General features: G+C 43.6%; 1 protein-coding gene across 1 annotated transcript in view; it reads left to right on the forward strand.

Annotated features, from left to right (window-relative positions):
• The window catches only part of DDX56 (DEAD-box helicase 56), a 34,307-nt gene extending 11,335 nt beyond the window's left edge, over window positions 1–22,972 (forward strand). The window contains exons 7-14 of the mRNA XM_075855368.1: window positions 13–144; window positions 1,198–1,311; window positions 1,402–1,496; window positions 2,479–2,555; window positions 12,954–13,043; window positions 18,905–19,010; window positions 21,476–21,570; window positions 22,665–22,972. Of these exons, the coding sequence (XP_075711483.1) occupies window positions 13–144; window positions 1,198–1,311; window positions 1,402–1,496; window positions 2,479–2,555; window positions 12,954–13,043; window positions 18,905–19,010; window positions 21,476–21,570; window positions 22,665–22,739 (784 nt within the window). The 3' untranslated portion in view covers window positions 22,740–22,972. The remainder of the gene's footprint in view (window positions 1–12; window positions 145–1,197; window positions 1,312–1,401; window positions 1,497–2,478; window positions 2,556–12,953; window positions 13,044–18,904; window positions 19,011–21,475; window positions 21,571–22,664) is intronic.
• The last annotated feature ends 556 nt before the right edge of the window (window positions 22,973–23,528 follow it).

Genomic DNA, 23,528 nt, shown 5'->3' on the forward strand with positions numbered 1-23,528 from the left:
TTAATTCTTCAGGTGTCACATCATTGAGCAGTTCAACCGGGGCTTCTATGATTATATTATTGCATCGGATGAACTCTCCTTATCTGATGCTAGTGTGAAGGAAAAGAAACCGGCTGGCAAAAAAAAGGGCAGAAAAGGAGAGAAGTAAGACGTAACTCCTACATTCTTTTCTTTGTGCATCTACAACAGCACTGCGGTTTGTCCTGCTGACTGTGTGTGGAGATGTCACCTTCCCTGTGCCTTCTCCTGTATCCATGGTCCATATTTTCATGGTTCACGTTAAGCGCTGGAACCACTTTCATCCTATCCATCATCTTGTTTTCCGATGTTTGACCTAGTACAGGGTATGATGGTTCAATCATTCATGCAAATAGAAGCCGTGCATAGCGAAGAGGAGCAGGAGTAGTCCAAGGACAATGTGACTTATAAGAGTCGATCCACACGCAGCAGATTTGTTGTAGAAATTTCTGCAACTGAAAATGTTCTTTACATGTGAATACGGTTGTTTCTGCAACATGCACATGTCTTTTTTTCCGCAAGCCTCGTTCAAATGAATGGGACAGACACAGAAATTTCCGCCAAAAATCTTCTACATGTGAACATACCCTAATTCTATCCTTTAGATCCTCCTGTAAAACCCACTGACCTCAATCACACTCTCTATTGTCATTTTGTGTGACTCATTGTCACTGCCTTTTTTAGTCCTTTGAATACGACTATCCTGGTATTCGCACCTTATTCATTTATTGACCTTTATTTATACTTTGCTGTACACATTTAAGGGGCCGTACGATATTAGAATAATTGGTCTTTTTCCTTCCAGAGGCAGCGCCACGCTAGTCTATGGACTGTCTGGTATTGCAGCGCAGCTCCGTTCACAATGGCAGACTCAGACCATTGACGAGGCTGCGGTTTTTGGGGGGAAAAAAAAGCAGAGCTGTTGTTTCTAACCTATAAGCAGCCCCTTTAATGCAAGTGATCCATTAATTTCCATGACTTACCATTTTCCTTGTTCTCTAGTATAGTCTATGTGAACCGCTTAATTCTTTGCAGTTCTGATCAGCCCATTAATTATTATTGCCGGTGATATAATTCTAATGCAAATATAGTTTTCTCTTGTAAAAACCTTTGTGTATTAGCTTTGTCTTTCCTTATTACTCTTGCCTTTCTTCTCAGCTGCTGCATTTGTTTTTTCAGGGGCCAGGACAGCGAGTATGGAGTGTCTCGAGGAATAGACTTTCAGAATGTCTCTACAGTGCTAAACTTTGATTTCCCCTTGTCTGTTGATTCCTATATTCACCGTGCTGGAAGGTATGTCTAGTAGAACTCGGTTTGCTAAATTCTAGTTTTCTATATGGTCTGTTGGGCTTTATTCACTTATTACTAACCCTGTCTTTTCAGGACGGCCCGTGCAAATAACCCAGGCGTGGCTCTTACATTTGTGGCACATACAGAATTTTCCTTACTTAAAGAAATAGAAGAAGCTCTAGGTGGAGGTATTTAGCTCTCTGTACCTATTACTTCTACACATGTGTACCATTGCAAGGTGTGCTTGTGGCAAGTCTATTGCGGGGCAGGTTTATTAATATTGTCTCGGACACGTTTTATCTTTAGTTTGAACAGAACCTGCAATATATTTATTTAAATATTGACGGGATTAGGATAAGATAGTTGCAGCAAAAACGCCACAATGTTTCCTTTTATAGAGAAAAGAATTGCAAGAATTCTCACATGGGAATATTTTTCTTCTCTTAGAAACGTTGAGGATGTGTGATGGTTGCTGTACCCAACAATGTGGTGCAGAGCCCTAGCCTTAAAGGGGTTGTCCAAGATTCGGAAAAACCTAGCATAAACCGTGCCACATCTGTCCATGGGTTGTTTCTGGCATTGGCACTCTGAAGTGAACGGAGCTGAGCTGTAAAACGTTTCATTGCAGAACAATACGTTCAGACGTCTCCAGTATTGTTTGGCTGACCGCTCTCTTCATCTTCATCATAAAAATGCCCGCTGGGGCAGGCCAAATGGGCTTTATTTTCATGGTGGGCGCAGGGATTGGCATCAACCAGACAACACTGGTGACACTTATCTCAGGGTAATCAATTGGATCAGATAGGTTGAAATCCAACCTGTCTAGTTTCTTTCCTCCCCATGGTAGACATTGGGGACTGACTTTTGTTTACTATGTGAGATGGATGGAAAAAATGTCATGCAGCTTTACACCCAGGCTAGTCGAGCTGTCTGTCATATTGAGGTGGGGTCATAACTTAAAAAATAGGACATACAGAAATCTTTTGTAAGTTTTTAATCTCTTAACAGAAGGCGCCATTTTCTATATGCATTTACCCATATAGAGTTAGTATGCAATAAGTAGTAGCTGATTTATACAAACGAGCTTGTATTGGTGTTTCTTAAAGATTTTTCATCCTGTGCCTCCTCTGCACTGCTACAGTAATGTCTTGTCCTTATCTCCTCCTATAGGAAGCTCTGAGGACTGTGTGCTGCGTCCTTACAGATTCCGAATGGAAGAAGTGGAAGGATTTCGCTATCGCTGTAGGGTAAGTTTGGTATAGCTGATGACTCGGGAAAACCTCCTGAGAAACTGGATTTGGATGCCTTTCTTTAATTATTTTATCTCACAGGGGTTTTGCTTTCTTCTTCATCCTTCTAGCATGAAAGTAAAAGGTTGCTCTTTATGGGCTTGTTTTTTTTTTTTTTACCCTTCCGATGCATTTATATAACTCATTTGGTCTATGGAACAAAATCTTTTATTTCTTTCTAATATTATTGGAGGACACCGCACCATGAGTAGGAGGCGGACAATTATTTTCCTACTTGTTACTTCCCAGGCAGGCCATATTCTTTCGCACAGACTCTTGCTAAATCTGTTTTAGCCTGATGTCCGTAGGAGGCGGACATGACCTGATTCTCAGGTCTGTTGCTATTTATTTATTTAAGTTTTTTTAAATTTATTTGCTTTCTTTCCTTAGCTGCAGGTGGGTTCTCTGCTTAGTCACCAGCCTTGTCAACCACCTGCGGGTGCCAGGGAACCTGGCAGTTTTTTGTTCTGATTTTCACTGATCGCTGGTTACCAAATCTATTGTCTGCATCTACATGTGGATTGCAAGTAACCCCACTGCATGCGAAGTTACTAAAGAGGTAACACTTCGCACACCTAAAGACTACCCCTCCAGGATATACTCCACTCTAGGATGTGGCTACCCCTGAATCGGCGAGGTCCTTTGCTCAGGCCTTAGTGGACATTTCTAGACTCTCCCAAACTATGGTTGCGTCTTTGGAGCACATGCATTCCCAGATAGCGGCGGAACTTAATGCCCCCTTTTTCCTTCCTTTGGCTAACACACACACACAGTCTTCCTTTCGTATTAGATCTCATAAAAGGTGCAGAAGTACCAGGGACAAGTCCTGCTCCTCTTCAGGTCCCTTCCGAGGGTCCTCTATTGGGGTCTTCAATGGAGAAGCTGCTTCCAACCAGGATCAAGCTCTTTATTTCTGTGTATTGTCTGATTCAGAATCCGGGTAGCACTCAAAGTTGACAGCTTCCACGCAGGCGTTGAATTGTGTTGTCAGGCACACCTTTCATGTAAAGGACGACCGCAACACACCATGAAGGGGCACCCTTATGCCGCAAACTGCGGAGGCTTTGCTTCCCAATACCAGAGCGAGTTTGAGGAAATTCTATTCAAGGAATGGAAACATCCAGACAGGCGTTTCCCTTCCAGGAGAACTTTGCCTCAAAATGGTATGTTTCTCCGTCTGTGGATCCGCCTATCTCACAGCTGTGCATTGACTAATTTAATCGTCATTCTATTTGGCTGAAATCTTGGGCGGCTGATCACACTTTCGCTTTTGCATGCAGGCGCCTGGCCGGATGGTGTCAACCTTCGAGGCAGTTCCATATGCGCAATTCCACCCTGGGCTTAGTACGACGATACAGTGAACTTACTCGCACACGCACCTTGATGTCTTCAATATTGACCCAACCGTCTTTCCCAATGTTTGCTATTCCACCGGACTTTTCCTCAGATCCACTTAACAGTGTGGCTGTTGAAGCCGAGGTTCTGAGGGTTTGGGTCTCTCTGTCAGTCATCCAGACGATGTTGAAGACCAGGAAACCTCAATCATAAAGGTGTACCACCATACGTGGAAGGCTTTTTCTGCTGGTGTGAACAGCGTAGTTTTCATCCGATGGTATGTTTCATGCCTAGGATCCTGTCCTTCCTGCAATCAGGCCTTGAACAAGGTCTTGGATTGTCTTTCTTTAAGGGTCCGGTCTCTGCTCTGTCTCTCCTTTCTCAGCAAACGTTGTCCTTTCGTTCTCAGGTTAAGACTTTTACCGTTTCACCTATGACAGCACCCCTGGAGAGGCGTCCCTTTCGCTGGACAGGAAGCCTGATGATATAAAAAAAGGACACACCTCTCCACACACCCAGTCAGGTTTCCTGTCCTCCGGATGGGATTGTCCTGTGGATCAAGACACTCTCTCCAGGATTGCAGACCCTCTATCAGGTACTCACTTGTGTTCCTGGAGGTATTCTGAGGGTGTAAGTCTCTACGGGAGCCTCCTCTCCCTGTTACCGCTTCCCTCTACAGAAGTGGTAAGCTCCCACCGCAGGTAAAGCCTGGCTCCAGTTTACAGAGAGAGAGCCAGGACTTGTGGCCCAGAGTTCGGCTGCTTCTGGCTCACTGTAGTGACCACTTCCGGCCGCAGGCGCACGTCACTTCCGACGGGGGTGACGCGCGGATGTCCCGGGAAACGGTGTTCCGGCAGCCCAGTTGGAGAAGAGGGGCTACAGCGTGTCAAAGCCTGGCAGCCTCCCCAGCCATACCTAGGCCTATTTTAGGCCTGAACCAAGATGGCTCCTTCTCCAACCAAGCAACCAGTATGGAAGCTCCAGGAGTAGCAGCGCAACACGCTGAGCGATCAGACCCAGCAAGATCCTCCAGTCCGGTACTTGAAACGGCATGAGATTTTTCGAGGAAGCATGGTAGAAAAAAAACCAAAACCTTTTTTTCATTTATTAATTTTGTCCTTCCTTGTATATTATGTGTTTCCTAGTTCAGAGAGGGTCCCAGGAAAAAGTTGGACAAGATTCGCAATAGAGAATGTGCTATGTGTTGTAGGAAGCCAGCAGCCTCTTATCAGAAATGTTTATGCCAGTTATGTTTAGATAAGATCCTGGCAAAGGAATCCACCAGCTTTGCCACAAGCATAAAAGATATGGTGCGAACAGAGGTTAAGAATTCCCTTAGATCCCTTTGAACGGAGCATGGCCTTCCTAGCACCTCGTCTGGCAAGACAGGGCCTAGAGGTTTCTAATTCTTCTAGCGAAGAGGAGATATTTGAGGAAGAGGGGGATCTATGCTCCTCTGAATATTCCTCTGACGAAGATGGAGGGGGGAAAAACCTATTTCCAGCGTAGCTAAATGTTTGACAAGTTTGGATTGGTGGGGGTCCGAGCACTGAGACCCCCACCAATCGCTAGAACGAAGCAGCTGAAGCGCTCGTGTGAGCGCTCAGCCGCTTCGTGTCTATTCGGCATTTTCCGGAAAGCCGATGTATCAGAGTAGGGGCTCATAGACTTTCTATGGAGTCCGTACACCGATACATTTATTTCCGGAAAAAGCTAAACCGACACGAAGCAGCTGAACGGTCACGAACGCTTCATTCTAGCGATTGGTGGGGGTCTGTGCTCGGACCCCCACCAATCAAAACTTCTGACATGTCACTATGACATGTCAGAAGTTTGTCAAACGTTTAGCTACACTTTAAGGAGTTGGTCCACATCCTCAGCTGGAAATAGGATTTTTTTCCCCCTCCATCTTCATCAGAGGAATATTCAGAGGAGCATAGTCAAAATATTGATGACCCCAAGGAACTCCAGTCCAATTAGGACTTTATGTTTGAGGGCCTGGGTCTTAGGAAACAGAGGACTTTTCCTATTCAAAAAAATTTGACCAGCCTCATTAGAAGGGAATGGAAAAACCCTGACAAAGTTAGGCATTCTCAAAATTTGGAAAAGAAAATATCCCTTTGAGGATTAATTAAGTAAGGACTGGGATATATGTCCCAGACTGGATGCCCTAGTAGCTAAGATATCCAGGAAAAATACCTTACCTTTTGAAGATCTGGGTTCCCACCCCGATCCTATGGATAGGAAGGCGGACTCTTACTTAAAGAGGCTCTGTGACCACATTATAAGTGCCCTATCTCCTACATAATCTGATCGGTGCTGTAATGTAGATAACAACAGTGGTTTTTATTTTGAAAAACTATCATTTTTGACCAAGTTATAAACAATTTTAGATTTATGCTAATTAGTTTCTTAATAGACAACTGGGCATGTTTTTACTTTTTACCAACTGGGCGTTGTGAAGAGAAGTGTATGAGGCTGACCAATCAGTGACCAATCGGCATCATACACTTCTCATTGTTCCAGCCCAGCTTCTTTCACTGCACAATCACACTGTAACAATGGGTTGTATGTTACAGCCGACACTTCACAGTAATGAGCGCGATCCAGCTAGTTTACCCCGTTTAATGCCGCGGTCAATAGCAGCCCCCTAGCAGCTCATCGCGCCCCCCGCAATGCAATCGCGGGATGGTGATGGTTGCTATTGCAGCCTGGGGGCCTAATGAAGGCCACCCAGGTCTGCCATTTTTGTGCTCCTATTAAGCCCTGCCTCTGGCAGGGCTTTATAGAAGACTGTCAGAAAGACTATATACTTCAATACATTTCCAAAAAAGAGAACGTGAAGCAGCACTCAAAGTGAATTTATTCATCCAACATGGAACCACAACGTTTCACCTCCTCTATGCAGGCATTTTCAAAATGCCGTCAGAGGAGGTGAAACGTTGTGGTTCCATGTTGGATGAATAAATTCACTTTATTTCCATGCTGCTTCATGTTCTCTTTTTTGGATATCTAACCCATAAGGAGGGGTCACTCCTTTATTTTTGAAGCTTTGCACCAGCCTAGTCAGGCATTTGTTCAGTGCTGCTCCAATCCTCTGCTTTTTTCTACTTCAATACATTAGTATTGCAGTATATAGTGCAAGCGATCCAACGATCGCTGGTTGAAGTTGAAAAATGAGTAAAAGTTTTTTTGTTATGTAAAAAAAACAAAGTATTAAAAGTTAAAAAAATAACCCTTTTCCTATTTTCCCCCTAGAGCATTGTAAAATAAATAAACATAATTGGTATCGCCGCGTCCGTAAAAGTCTGAACTATTACAATATATCATTATTTAAAGAGGCTCTGTCACCAGATTTTGCAACCCCTATCTCCTATTGCAGCAGATAGGCGCTGCAATGTAGATAACAGTAACGTTTGTTTTTTTTTAAAAAACAAGCATTTTTGGCCAAGTTATGACCATTTTTATATTTATGTAAATGAGGCTTTCTAAAGTACAACTGGGCGTGTTTAAAGTAAAAGTACAACTGGGCGTGTATTATGTGTGTTACATCTGGGCGTTTTTACTTCTTTTACTAGCTGGGCGTTGTGTATAGAAGTATCATCCACTTCTCTTCAGAACGCCCAGCTTCTGGCAGTGCAGATCTGTGACGTCACTCACTTCCTGCCCCAGGTCCTGCATCGTGTCGGACGAGCGAGGACACATCGGCACCAGAGGCTACAGTTGATTCTGCAGCAGCATCAGCGTTTGCAGGTAAGTCGATGTAGCTACTTACCTGCAAACGCTGATGCTGCTGCAGAATCAAATGTAGCCTCTGGTGCCGATGTAAAAGAAGTAAACACACCCCGATGTACACACATAATACACGCCCAGTTGTACTTTAGAAAGCCTCATTTACATAAATATAAAAATGCTCATAGCTTGGCCAAAAATGCTCGTTTTTAAAAAAAAAAAAAAAAAACTTTACTCTTATCTACATTGCAGCGCCGATCTGCTGCAATAGGAGATAGGGGTTGCAAAATCTGGTGACAGAGCCTCTAACCCGCACGGTGTACGCGGTAAAAAAAAAAAAGGAAACGCCAGAATCGATATTTTTTTGGTCACCGTCTCCCACAAAAAATGGAAAAAAAGTGATCAACCTCGCATGTACCCCAAAATGGTAGCCTTAAAACCTACAGCTCATCCCACAAAAAATAAGCCCTCGTACCACTTAATCTACGGAAAAATAAAAAAGTTATGACTCGCCGACACTTGTACCTAACCTGACGAAGAGGCCGGTACGGCCTTGAAACACATTGTTGTTGTTGTACAAATAAAAGCAATTTCCAGTACAGCTGCGCCCTCGGATATTCCACTTTTTATCTCCCCATCTCCTGGATCTACATAGTGGATTTTTACCAATCTTCAAACCGGAATTTGGGCTGCAACTGTCTCTACCTAAGTCTAACTTGAACACGCACCTTGGGATGTTATGCTCCGAGCATAACAACATCAGGTCAGCACAATTGACCACTTTTTTCCTTTTGTTCTCACCTAATACAGGCTCATGCACTATGTGCGCTTTGTTTCCTTTTTCCCAATTAGAGGTTTGGCAGCTAGCAGACCAACAATAGCACGGTGGATTATACAGGCCATACTCTTCGCCTACGTGGGCCAGAACATTAATCCCCCAGAATTCTTTGGAGTTCAATCCACTAGAGCTGCATCTACTTCTTGGGCAGAATGAGCCAACGCATCTTTATTAAGCATTATAGGTTACAGTTGCAATCAGCCACTGATCTGGCTTTTGGTAGGGAAGTTCTACAAGCTGTGGTCCCACACTAAAAACTGGGGTTCTACTTTACATCTCCAGGGGTGCTGTCATAGGTTCATGAAAAACAGATTACCGGTAAGTAATCTTTTTTTTGCAAGCGGACCCTCTGTCCAGTAGCTCCATCAGACAGGTTTTTGGAGCTGCCCTGTCCTGAAAGTCCCCCCTTATCCACAAGGATAAAGTGCTATTCCGTGAAGGTTGCACATAGTGAGGGTAAATTGGAAGCCATCCTTCCTCATCCTGTTTGCCACACAACTCCGGTGGTGATACCCGAGGTCCCTGTCACCGCCTGCACAGATAGACCCCTGAATTAGCTGTTTTGGATTGTTTTCCTGTTGCAGCTTACCACCGAACCTGAAGCCGCTGCCTGAATTTAAGAGGGCTGCCACATCTCATACAGCTCCTTTGGAACACTACCGGCACTTATAAGCACTGTCCCCAGACTGTAGGGTCGGTGTACATGTTGAGCCCTGCCTGCCAGCTTCGGAAAAGAACCGGTCGGCCATTACACGGTGGCTCACGCAGGTTGCGGCCGTCATTTTGGATCTGCCTGTGTCTCAATATTGGTAAAACGCTCTCCACTTTCACCTGATAGATATGTCCTTGGACCAGAGTGGTAAATTTGTTCTGATACACTGTCTTCTCTATCATAAACCATTTCTCCTGATAGGGGTTTATGTTCCTCCTCCCTTTTCCCTTGCCACTATTAATGCCATCCTGCCGTTTGTAACCAGTCACCCGTCTGGGCGATTTTAACTCCACCTGGGATAAGCATTTGGACAAGTTCCTCCGCCCTGGCCAAGATCCTGTATCTCCGGCTCCTTCCATTCTCTCCTTTTAGAATTTAATATTACGGATGCCTGGAGAACTATAAATCCTCTTACCCGACTATATTCTTTCTTCACTCCTCAATTTGAGGCTTTATACCGTATTGACTTAATGCTAGTACACACTTCCCTCCTGACGGCTGTGGACTCTACAGATTGTCTTTCCAGGTTTGTGTCGGATCACTCCCCTGGCTGTTCACGTATTAGACTCCTAAATATAACCCCCAAAAAAATCGCTGCCGATTGAAGATTCTGTCCCAGTCTGTCTATTTCCAGACTAAGTGGCATCAGTTTTTTCTCAATGACGGCAGTTCTTCTCCTTTGGTTGTGTGAGACTCCTTCAAGGCATATGCACGTGGGGCACTCTCTGTGGCAATTAAGCATTTGAAAAGCGGTTTGGCACATAACGAACTCCAACTGGCTAATGATGCTTTGACGGCCGAAATCCAGTATATTAATGATCCGACTGGGGATCCCAAATCGGAATGTCTTTGCAAGGTCCGTTTGTACCACAGCTCATTAAACAATAAGGCTCAGAAAAAAGCCTTATTTTCCAAACAATCATATTATGAACACAGTGAAAAATGTGGTAAAATTGTAGCCTGTATAGCCAAGGGTGATGGGGAACCCCCTGTGATATCACTGCTCGAGGTTCCAGATGGTACCCAGTCCTGTAACCCACAGGTAATTTTATCCACCTTTTGCTCATATTATGAAACATTATATTCCTCACACATCTCTTCCTCCTCCACAGAAGTCGCTAAATATCTAGAGCAGATAACACTTCCCTCGCTATCGCCTGCCCACCGAGATTTAGATGGCCCCATTACTGTACAGGAGATTCTGGAGTCCATGGCCTCCTTCCAGACATCTAAATCACCCGGTAGTGATGGCCTGTCTTTTGAATTTTACAGGTCTCATGCTGATTTTTTGGCTACACGTCTCTTTAATGTTTACCAGGCGGCGTTGGACTCTGGAGAATTGCCCTGTTCAATGAGAGAAGCGACGATAGTAGTACTGCCTAAATCGGGTAAAAACCCTATATTATGCGATTCCTATCGCCCCCATCTCACTCCTCCAGACTGACGTTAAAATCATGGCGAAACTTTTGGCTAGACTACTTAATACGGTTATACTGTCTCTGATACATCTGGACCAGACGGGCTTTAGGCATGGCAAAGCCACAGCCATTAATCTTCGCCGACTGTTCACTAATTTGCAGTTCACTCGTGACGATGTTGGCGCTCGAGTCGTAGTCTCCCTGGATGCCGTGGGATTTCCTTTTATCAACACTTGCGAAATTTGGATTTTGACCTGAGTTTATAATATGGGTTATACATTATACTCTGCCCCATTCTCATGGGTGGCAGTAAATGGCTTGACTTTGGACCCCTTCCCCTTGTATAGTGGTACCCGACAGGGTTTACCTCTTTCCCATTTACTATTTGCGCTCGCAGTGGAACCTCTCGCTGAAATACTTAGACAAGAACACCATATTATTGGTTTTAACCTCCACTTTACAAGAAAAGGTCAGCATGTATGCTGATGACGCCCTGTTATATCTTTCTATACTGACACATTTTGGTTCGACGTCTGATTTATCCATTAATTGGTGTAAGTCCCATATTTTACCATTAGATATATCGGCCCATGTTTCCTCGGCGATCTCTAACCCACTCCTCTGGTCCACCTCTATTATGTATCTTGGTATACTAATTTCCAGATCGGTTTTTGCTTTCGAAGCATTAACTATCACCCCTTTGATTTCCTTTTTACATACCAAGATTGCCAGATGGAACCAATTGCTCCTATCTACAGCTGCTAGAGTGAGTTTAGATAAAATGACCCTAATGCCTAAAATCCTGTATATTCTTCAGCAGTCTTCCATATCCCTCCCAGCCGGTTTTTTGCAGCGTATTGAAAGTATTCTCACCTCCTTTGTATGGAATAATGGTAGATCTTTGGTAGCTAGCCGGCGTCTATATGCCCCATGGGATGGGGAGGTGTATCTTTCCTCAGTTTTAAATGGTACTATATAGCTGGTCAGTTGTCTGACCTGGCGAGATGGGGAAGCAGCTGAGCATGTGAGAGGTCAGACCCTAATTATTTCCCCATTTAGTACACCATATGCTCACCCTTTGCATATTTTGTTTTGTGGCCGACTGCATACCGGTAGATACTTATGTGACCACCCGATTCTGAACCAGGCCTTACTGGTGTGGGATGTGTCCCAGCGCATGTTATACTACACTTGCATCACTAGGCACACACCCCTATGGCACTGTAAAGCTCGCTTTATAGTGTTTGGCATGCTATTATTTTGTATGACCTTTCTTTACTCGATAACCTTCATTGTCCTAATTGACTGACCTTAGGAGTCCTCCGACGCATCGTTATATTGAATTGCTGGTTTCTTTTGTACTTGCAGTGTACATGTTGTCTACACATCTCAATGCTCTGTATTTTCTTCTGATGTTTTACAATAAACTTTGTGTGAATTTAAAAAAAAAAAAGTGCTATTCCGTCCTGGCCTGTCTTTTCTCCTGAAGGTCGTCTCTGCCGTCCATATCAATGAAGAGATAGTCTTCCCTTCTGCCTCTCTACGAGTCATTTCGTCGTTCAGATTCCCTTTCTGTCCTTCCTTAAGGGCCACGCATGGTGCACACCTTCACCAAATTTTAACCGATTTGTTCTTTGGCCACCTCTGATGCCAGTCTGGGTCACTAGGTGCTACAGACAGCTTTGTGTTAGGCAGGTGGCATGACTGTGCTTTTTCCTTTGATTTTGCGTCCATACGCTGGGTCTGATTTAGGACCTCCCCATGCTGCTGTGTCCCCCAATGATATCTATTGTTTCTATAGCTCGTAGTATGTATTCTGATGCTTTGTATTGCAGTTTTATATTTGGTGTTCTTTTTGAAGTACTTAAAGTGTAGCTAAATATTCGACAAACTTCTGACATGTAATAGAGACATGTCAGAAGTTTGTATTGGCGGGGGTCCGAGCACGGAGACCTCCACCAATCGCTAGGACGAAGCAGCTGAAGCGTTCGTGTGAGCGCTCAGCTGCTTAGTTTCTGTTCGGCTTTTTCCGGAAATAAGTGTATCGGTGTAAGGGCTCATAGACTTTGTATTGAGTCCGTGCACCGATACATTTATTTCCGGAAAATGCAGAACAGACACGAAGCAGCTGAGCGCTCACACGAACGCTTCAGCTGCTTCGTTCTAGCGATTGGTGGGGGTCTCCGTGCTCAGACCCCCACCAATACAAACTTCTGACCTGTCACTATGACATGTCAGAAGTTTGTCGAACGTTTAGCTACACTTGGAGTTTCTGGAGTTTGTGTTGCTTATATAATATGTAATGTGACTTAATCCCACAGGATGCAATGAGATCTGTAACTAAACAAGCGATTAAAGAAGCTCGTCTGAAGGAGATAAAGGAAGAGCTGCTCAACTCTGAGAAATTAAAGGTAAAAAGCAACTAATAACAATCTTCCATGATAGTAATGAAGTTGAATATTGTTTCCATTACTCAACCCTGTACGCTGGTTCTGTATTCCTCAATTTTAGCAGTTAACCATCTGTATAAAGCATACATTCACAATGTGATCTGCTCTGAAAACCACAACTAAAGTACATTACATTGTATGTGAATGGGATTTTACTAAACCCCAGTCACATGCACGGTAAAAAAAACATGACCGATCTGAAGACGTGCTATAAGCCATCGGTTGCAGCATTCCCATGGAAATTGCTTCAGCTTTCACCCATTGTTGTGAGCCGTAAAATCCGTATTTAATTCAGACTCCGAATTGATATGGTTCAGTTTTTACTTCCGGTTTGTCTGCTCGGACTGGTCACTGTCTGTGGGAACACTGGCTGTTACTGTGCAGATTCTCTGGATACCATTATGGGGCATTCTGACTGCTCACTGTCTGTAGGGACAGCAAATGAAGACCGCACTCTCAACTCCACAAAAAAAAAAATCCTCTTTTAACATGTAATTTTACTCCAGTGATGCAATTCTTTTTGGCTTTGTAGGCAAGTAAGAGCATAATGTTATCGTTAACCCCTTAATGACCAGCCTATTTTAGACCTTAATGACCAAGCTATTTTTTAAGTTTTTCCATCATTGTATTCCAAGAGCTATAACTGTGTTTTTATTTTTTATTTTTGCATCGACATAGCTGTATAAGGTCGTTTTTTTTGTTGTTTTTTTTTGCGGTACAAGTTGTATTTTTTAATAGCACTATTTTCGGGTACATATAATTTATTGATTTAGCTTTTATTATCTTTTTTGGGGGGTAATGGAAAAAGATCCATAAATTTCGCCGCTCCTTTTTTTTTTGCATCTTAGATTTACGCCATTTACTGTGTGGTATAAATAACATAATAACTTTATTCAGTGGGTCATTACGATTGTGGCAATACAGGTTTATGTAGATTTTTCTATGTTTTACTACTTTTACCCAGAAAAAAAACGAATTTAAAATGTATTTGTTTTTGTGTCGCCAAGAGCTATAAATTTTTTTATTTTTCCGCCAATGCAGCTGTATGAGGGCTTGTTTTTTACGGGACGACTTCTAGTTTTTATTGCTACCATATTGGAGTACATGCAGCTTTTTGATCACTTTTTATCAAATTTTTTTTGAAGGCAGGATGAACAGAAAACCACAATTCTGGCTTTGTTTTTTATGCCGCTCACCGTGCGGGTTAAATAACGTAATAGCTTTATAGGTGAGGTTGTTACGGATGCGGCGATACGAAATACGTGCAATGTTGTAATATTTTTTTTGTTGTTTCATATTAAAGTAATAAGGGAAAAAGTGGGTTTTTCATTTTTATTTTATTAAACTTTTTAATAACTATTTTTAGTCCCACTAGGGGACTTCACTATGTGATCTTCTGATCGCTTTTATAATACACTGCTATACTTCTGTATTGCAGTGTATTATTGCATGTCAGTGTAAAACTGACAGGCACCTGCTAGGTCATGCCTCAGGCATGGCTTAGCAGGCATCCACTACAGGCAGATCTGGGGGCCTTTGTTAGGCCCCCGGCTGCTATAGAAGCCGTCGGCACCCTGCGATTGCCACTGCAGGTTGCCGGTGGGGTGAGAGAGGGAGCTCCCTCCCTCCAAAACCACTTGGATGCCGCGCTCGCTATTGAGCGCCGCATCTAAGGGGTTAAACGGGTGAGATTGATGTTGAAATTGATCCTGCCTCTTAGAGCAGGTGCCAGGCTGTCTTTAGACCGCCTGACACTTGCTTTAGCGGGCACAGGACATCCGTGAAAATGCGGCGTACTGGCATAAGTACCCTTAACGGCTGCCGTGAAAAGGCGTATTGGCGGTCGTTAAGGTGTTAAAGTCTGTGCTGTGCAGTCCTATCCATGCAAAAAGGGGATTTAGTACAATAGTTGCATGTAACACACACCAGGATTACTACACTCAAATGAACTCTAAGGGTATGTTCACACAACTTCTTTTCGGCCGTTTTAATCGGAAGCAGAATGCCTCCAAACGTCTGCCCATTGATTTCAATGGGAATAACGGCATTCTGTTCCGACGGGGTGTTTTTCTATGCATCTGGTTTGAAAAAAGGGCACGTAAAAAAACGACCGTGAAAACGCTAGTTCATTAAAAAACGGCTGAAAACCAGCAGCTGTTGAAAACAGCTCCGTATTTTCAAACGTTTTTTGCTAAGCATGTGACCATACCCGAAGGCCTCATGCACACATCCTTCACCGTTTTCATGTCCGTTTAAAACTGATCCGTGTGTCTGTGACATCCGTGTGGTTTCCGTTGTCACTCCACATCTGTTCAGTTTTAAATGGATGCTGTGCTTCCGTTTGTCTTCCCTTTTAAACGGTCTGTTAAAATCCATCTCGTGTGTTGAATGCAGGGAACTTTGGCACACCCTGCCGTTGCTTAGCAACGGATCAGTGAAAAACAGACGGCACACGGATGCCTTCCATGTGCCGTCCGTTTCTTTGACGGACCCATAGACTTCGATGGGCCCCACGGCCACTGAAGGACGGACAAAAGTAGGACATGTACTACTTTTGACGGAACGGATGAACGGAACCGTCAAAACAACTGAAGTGTGCATGGCCCCATAGAAATTAATGTGTCAGGGTGCGGTTTCCGCGGCAAAAAAAACCAGTGAAAATGAGAGCCGATCAACGAGACAGCTCGTGGATCGGCGCTCGTTTGCTCCTTTCACAAGAAGCAATGTTCAGTAATGTATGGGGACGAGCGATTGTCACTATGATCATTCGTCCCTATACATTTCCATCATGTCCATGACAACAATAATATTGCTGCATAAATGATAGGGTTAACACAGGGCAATGATCACGAACGAGCGTTCATATGGACATTTGTTTCTGATCATTGGCCTGTGTAAAGGGGCCTTTGCCGGAACTTGCTGATCCTAGGTAGGAAACTAGTCCTAAGGGCACTGGACAATACTGGGTCATCTAACAAACGTTAGTATATAGCTTAACACTTATTGTCATACATTACCACCTCAGGTGATATGGGGAAAATTGTGACAATTCACGTAAAAAAAACGTTTTTGATAAGGTTCGTAGATCCTGAAAAGACAAAAGCAGAACTATGTAAAAACATTGCGTCTTTGGTGTCTTTTGAGGTGTTCTGGCTTTCACGGTCTAAGACCCCACACATTATAGGCACACTTTGACTGGGTACTCTAACTGTTATAGAAGCATATGGCTGGTCACTGTTTTTGGGGCACTCTGACTGTCCATGGCTGTGTGGACACTCTGGCCATCATTATACAGCTGGCTGATGCATATATTTTTTTTGAAGCATTCGTAAGCGTCCATGTGAACAGGGCCAATACTTTCAGATAGAAACATGGAGTTTTTTGTCAGGCAGAAAACATTTGCCTCAGAATTCCTTCAGAAATTTTGAGGCAGATTTTAAACCGCCTGCACGTGTTTTTCGCAGTATTTTTTTGCCTGTGGTCATTGAAGCTAATGCAAGGACTGTGGGTGATAAAAACATGGCGAAAGCTGCTTAGAAAAGAGCGCCGCAGGTTTTTTCCTTCCATTGATTTTTAATGGGAGGTCAAAGGCGGAAACCGCGGCAAGAAAGTACATGTCACTTTTATTTTACCATGAGCGGCCAAAACCCACCTGGGAAAAAAAAAATGCCTTCGCCTCCCATTGAAATTAATAGGGGGCAATTTTGACGCTCATTCCAACACGGTTTCCGCTTCAAAATCAGCAATGAAAAAACCCTGCGTGAACTGACCTTTTTTTTTTTTTTTAAAGTAGGCCATTACCTTTTGATTATGTATGTGGTATCCTCTACCTCTGCTCTTACACATGTCACCCAGCGGGTGCAGCTGAGGCTACTCGGTGAGTCACAGGCGTGTGTCCTGTCTGAGTCACTTCATGACCTTACTCCACATCAGGTCGTAGCCTCAGTCAACTTCTGTGCCTGTCGATTTCTCCAGCAGCTGGCACCGATCAGCGCTCTTATCAGCAGAGTACAGTCCGCATATGTCTAGTACGGGCAGGTGTCTGACGTTTAATAGGGTTTAACCCGCTCATGACTAATTGTTTTATATGTGAAAACCTGCAAATTTTGCTGCGTGTATTGCTTTATGCTATGTAGGTATAGTTTGAACTTTCGGCCATGAATTTATGTACTGTAAACGTAGATATAATCCATTTCTTAGATATATTTGTCTTGGGAAAAGCTAGATGGCAACCAGTATGGCCACCATTACAGAGTTGTCTCTCCGGTTCCTTAGACTCCTTTTCAGCCGTATTTGTCCATACCCAGCTTTCCCAGTAATAAATAGAAAAAAAAAAGAATAATTGTGAGCTACCGAGCAGAGTATTTAAAAAAATAAAAATAAAAAATGTTTTTGTTTTTTTTTGCACATGGAGTATTTTGCAGGCAGGAAAAAATCTGCCTTAAAGAGGCTCTGTCACCAGATTTTGCAACCCCTATCAGCTATTGCAGCAGATCGGCGCTGCAATGTAGATTACAGTAACGTTTTGTTTTTATTTTTAAAAAACGAGCATTTTTGGCCAAGTTATGACCATTTTTGTTTTTATGCAAATGAGGCTTGCTAAAGTCCAACTGGGCGTGTTTAAAGTAAAAGTCCAACTGGGCGTGTATTATGTGCGTACATCGGGGCGTTTTTACTTCTTTTACTAGCTGGGCGTTCTGACGAGAAGTATCATCCACTTCTCTTCAGAACGCCCAGCTTCTGGCAGTGCAGACACAGCGTGTTCTCGAGAGATCACGCTGTGACGTCACTCACAGGTCCTGCATCGTGTCAGACGAGCGAGGACACATCGGCACCAGAGGCTACAGTTGATTCTGCAGCAGCATCGGCGTTTGCAGGGAAGTAGCTACATCGACTTACCTGCAAACGCCGATGCTGCTGCAGAATCAACTGTAGCCTCTGGTGCCGATGTGTCCTCGCTCGTCCGACACGATGCAGGACCTGTGAGTGACGTCACAGCGTGATCTCTCGAGAACGCGCTGTGTCTGCACTGTCACAAGCTGGGCGTTCTGAAGAGAAGTGGATGATACTTCTCGTCAGAACGCCCAGCTAGTAAAAGTAGTAAAAACGCCCCGATGTACGCACATAATACACGCCCAGTTGGACTTTTACTTTTAAACACACCCACTTGGACTTTTGCAAGCCTCATTTGCATAAATACAAAAATGGTCATAACTTGGCCAAAAATGCTTGGCCAATAAAAACGTTACTGTAATCTACATTGCAGCGCCGATCTGCTGCAATAGCAGATAGGGGTTGCAAAATTTGGTGACAGAGCCTCTTTAAAATTCCTTCAGAAATGTTACCTGCTTGCACATTCTTTACGAGATTTTGGCACGCAGCCATCGAGCGCCGCAGGGAAAAATGCTTTTTCTGCCTCCCATTGATTTTGATAAGAGCTCCGAGGCGGAACCACGGCATGAAAGGGCATGCTGCTTTTTTTTTTTTTTTCTGCGAGCAGCTAAAAGCCACTCTGGCAATAAAAACCGCCTCCACCTCCCATTGAAATCATGGCCTTTTTTTTTTACGCTGATTCAGACGCGATTATGCCTAAAGGTTTCAGTGTAGTCCTAGCCAAAAAGTGGTGCAGTCTCCCATAGCAACCAATCAGAGCACTTGTTTGTACCCTGCACTGGTAATATAAAAGCTGAAATTTGATTAAAAAATATGGACAACTGCTCTACTTTCATTCTGTGACCTGTATTCTTATTTGTGATATTGTGAATAGGTGACTCAATCTAATCTATTTCATCTTCCTAACCTGTCTCGCTTGCTCCCTGCAGACTTATTTTGAAGACAACCCCAGGGATTTCGATCTCCTCCGTCATGACAGACCCCTGCACCCCGCAATAGTGAAACCTCATCTGAAAAATGTTCCTGAATACCTAAGTATGTGTGAGCTAAACTCACTACTAGGAAATATACTAATACTGGGTTCACATGTAGCTTGGTGCTGCAGCAGGGTGCTGTACCGCTGCCTAATCCAAATAGTGCCGATAAAATGCAAGTTCTAGTTCCTAGCGCAAATTTTTCCATATTTGACTTATACCTTATTGGGGAACTCAGAGCAAATAGAGGGGTGTTCAGGAACCTCATATATGGAACAAAGAGCGTCTCTCACTCTGGAGGACCCAAGAGGGGTACTATGTAATACTTCACTTACCCTGCAGTGGTGCTGTAGCCGCTACTGCGATCCTATTCATGGCAATTTTGTTGCAGTGACTTTCACACTACCACTTTTTTCTGGTGGCAATTTGAGGGGGGTGATATTCGGAGACACTGCCTGTAATAGACCTTAGCATAGTCTGTGCGAGTTGAGCGGTTGGGCACAGCTGGTGATGTCACTTTCCAACATATGCCACCATCAAAGCTTTACATACCACAAAGGGGGCACATGGAGACTGGTAGTCACTTTTAAACTCCTGTAGTAAAAGACCGGAGGGATACTGAATTTCTCTTGCCGTTAAGAGAAAGCTTTAGGCCTCATGCACACCACCGTAGTGTTTTTCTGGTCCGCAAATTCCAGGACCGTGTTCCGTGAAATGTCATCCGCAGTTCATCCGTATGTAATCCGCAGTTCATCCGTATGTAATCCGCAAAATGCGGATGAAAAAAAAAAAGCCTAGGTAAAACAGGATGACGACAGAACTCATTCCCGGTCGTCGCCTAGCAACACTTCCGCAAATCCGCAAACTGCGGATGACACACGGAGGTGTATCCGCAATTTCCACGGGCCCATTAACTTCTATTGGCATGTCCGCATCGAATTTGCGGCCCGTAATAAGACCTGTCCTGAGTTTCTGCGGCACGGATTTGCGGACATGCGGAGACCCGTGAAAACACGGATAGTGTGTATGGGCCCATAGAAATGAATGGGTCCGCAATTCTCCCGTGGATTTGCGGGGGAATTGCGGACGCAAAAACACGGTCGTGTGCATGCGGCCTTAAAGGCTATGTTCATGAACTTCGATGTGATCCAGGTGGATCCTGCGTGTCTCCCGCTGTCACCGAAGCAGTCAGTCCCGCTGACCTGACTGATACGGCTTTGACTGAAAGATACAGCTTTTATGTATGCAGGATACATAGAAACTGTATCTTAAATGTCTATTTTAAAAATAAAAAACAATTAAAAAGTTGTTTTTAAATCCCATAATACATTGGTTTAAAAAAAAATAAAAAATTATAATGTGCGCAAAGGTTTACATATCCTTTCATCTTTTGTCCCCTGGTATAAGTGACACACTATAGTAATCTCTTTCAGTTTCCAGGCCCAAAACCCTCGCGCTTCCGCACACGATAGACTGCCTGCCGTGTTCATCAAATGTCTGGATTTCTGACAAATTTTATGCTTTAATTGAGAAGTTGTCAACGGTCTATGCGCGACACAGAAAACCTCTAGAAGAGAGATTTTTGAAGTTCTTTTGTGACCTGTTGTGAAAATTTCTATTCAGTCATTTCTTTGTTCTATCTGATTCTGGGAACGCTGGATGATGACCAATATGACCGCCGTTACAGCTTCCAGCAGATTTCCTCAATCTCTTGCGGTCTTTTTTAAATATTAGCAACGACATCTGCTCAATATTCACCAGAGAAAAATGTGAATCAAATAATGATAGAAGCCCAACTAATATATAATTCATTGTATAATTTTAAGAGCCACAAAACTATCTATGAGGAAAAACTCCTTTTTAGATTGAGCCGTGGTGCGGTTATATTCGATCAACTGTGATAGTCGACCAACAATATGCAGAATGCTCGTAAGCAAATAATAAGACAAGTGATAAGGTACATAATACAGTAAGGCGAGAGTGGTGTGGTTATCTGTACTGTATGTAGCGTGCCTGGAGCTTAATACCCGCTGATCTGCGCATCCTTTTCTACATACTGAGCGGATGAGGTCAGGACGTGCAGGACGCTGGTGTCGTTGCACGCTACATACAGTACGGATAGCCACGCAGATACTGCAGAGAAAGGTCCAAGTGGATGTATTAACTGTCATGCATCAGCGTTAGCCGGGATTCCATTAGTAAATACTGATTGGCCATCAAAAAACTTTTATTGAGGGCTGTGAATATAATTTGGATATAAATAGTCTCGATCGTCAAGCAGCTCTGCCTGAGTTGCCATATTTATGAGATACTAGAATCATAGAAACTGGTGTTCCTGTTTTTTTTTTTGCTGCCATTCTCCCATTAATATTAAAGGGGTATTCCCAGACTCAAAAACTATCACCTATCGGCAGGATGGCTGATAGTTTTCTGATTGCGGGGGGCCTCACCGCTGAGACCCCACCGATCACGGGAACCAATCTTCTCAGCAGCTCTCTGACTGATTGCTTTTTTCTCTCATCACAGTTCCTCCTTCCCTGCGCTCTGTTGCAAATCCTTTTCTAAAGAAAAGAAAGAGAATTAGGATGCAGCCAGGTCTCTCCAAAGTACCATCCAAAAAGGTGAGCGCTCCTCTCTGGAAACACCAGATACATGAAACATGAATGTCTGGCAATACCTAGTTGTCTTAATTTATGATTTTGGGCAAAACCCCTTTATCACCTATGCGTAATGAGGAGGACATTGAATGGATCGGCAGTCGAGCGTGCGTGCTGCCACTACATTCAAAGTCTATGGGAATGACAGAAATGGCCGTGCACCATCTATTCCCCCCACATCCGCTGTAACATGAAAAAAACACATACTCACCTCGCCGCTCCTCTTCCCACCCCGGTACCATCAGCATCTCAGTGCAAGGTCCTGACGCCTAGCAGTGTTAGGGCCTTATATGCTAAGCTGCACGTTTTTTAAATAATTTAATAGTCCAATGGCGGGAGGAAGTAAGGGGTAGATTTCCACTATTATTTATGCAAGTTTTCTGATGTAAATTATAATTTGCTGGCGGCTGTGGCACCACCCCCTTTTCTGAAACCACGCCTCCTTTTCACAAAAGTGGCGAGGGAGGTATAAAAAGGCCAAAAATTGCAATTTCCAGAAAACTGGTGTAGAGAGGCTAAGTTATCCCCAATGTTTCTTGACCATTTTATTGTTCAACCACTAGGGGGCACTGCAAACTATAAACAGGAATATTTATTATCACACCAGTACAAGTATAAGCAACAAAATCACCTATTGATTGCTTACCTTTTTTTATAGGGCATCTGTTTTTAGGACAGGCCACTGTAAATTAAGACATCTACTAGATGTAGCAGTAGCGTTAGCTAGTGGGCACATTTGCATGCATGCTTTTTTGCAGTGCCATCTTGGACAGAAGGAAGCTCTGTGCCTGTCCTGGTGGAGGACGATGGTCAGCATATCGCACTAGAGCTGGGGAGAGGCGAGCTACAATACCACATGAGCTCTCTCTGTTGATCCATCCATATTTGTCTGTTTAGGGGTCTGTACTAGTGACCAAATTAAAACATTCAGGCAGGTGCTGTACCTGCTGTTGCTTTCACAAAAACATTATTTGTGGGTACTCTTCTTTAGCCTGAAGCCCATGACTTGTAAGGAAGGTTACGTAGAAAATAAAGTGTATGCTATTCTCCCTCCACAGATCAGGAAGTCACGGGACCCGCTGCGTACTTTCAAATACACAAAAGGGAAAAAGAAAACGGGCACCAAGAAATGAGGGGGATCTTGAGCGATGTCCTGTTATGTCATCGATCCCACATATGCTGGATGTGCTCTATAGGACTTGATATTGAACTTCGTGCAATGAGACCCTGAGCTTTTCCCTTATGAGGGTTATAATGGACTTTAATGATCTGGCAGGTGTATTCCCTGCGTTCTAGACATAGGGGATTTCAGTCGTCACTTTGTAAAGAGCCTTTTATGTAAATAAATTCTTATACTTGTTTGGGATCTGATGTATGAGCCTCCTTTTGTAATGGCACTGGTAAGGATAATGTCTAGAGATACAACCTCCTTTATCTTCTACCTGGTTATTTCAACCTCTTATTTCCTATGGTTGCATTAAGGGGTTTGTCAACTTTTGCAACTATTTAAATTCTACATTTTTGTGTCTATAGGTTTAATGCAGACTTATGTATCTCCATGGTTACAGACTACAGACAAACCGTGTGTTGGGTCTGAACCTGCAGTCATGTGTTACTCTACTACCTCTACCCCTTAAGAAAGTAGAGTTAGGGGCAGAGGACTTAGGCCCAGTTCACACCGTTTTTTGGAGCTAATTTGCAGATCAGATTTGGCGCCAAATCGCCCCTCATTGATTTAAATGGGAAGCAAGGGCGTTTTTTCCTGGGCAGCTTTTAGCGGCATGTCCTTTCTCTGCCTCTGACCTGTCGTCTGAAATGAGAGGCAGAAAAAACCTGGGGCGCTCGTTTCAGGGTGTTTTTTTGCAGTGTTTTTTTTGCCCACAGTCCTTGCATCCGCTTAAATGGCCGTGGGCGATAAACAC

Source organism: Rhinoderma darwinii, chromosome 3 (assembly GCF_050947455.1).
Source record: "Rhinoderma darwinii isolate aRhiDar2 chromosome 3, aRhiDar2.hap1, whole genome shotgun sequence".
Classification (NCBI taxonomy): Eukaryota; Metazoa; Chordata; class Amphibia; order Anura; family Rhinodermatidae; genus Rhinoderma; species Rhinoderma darwinii.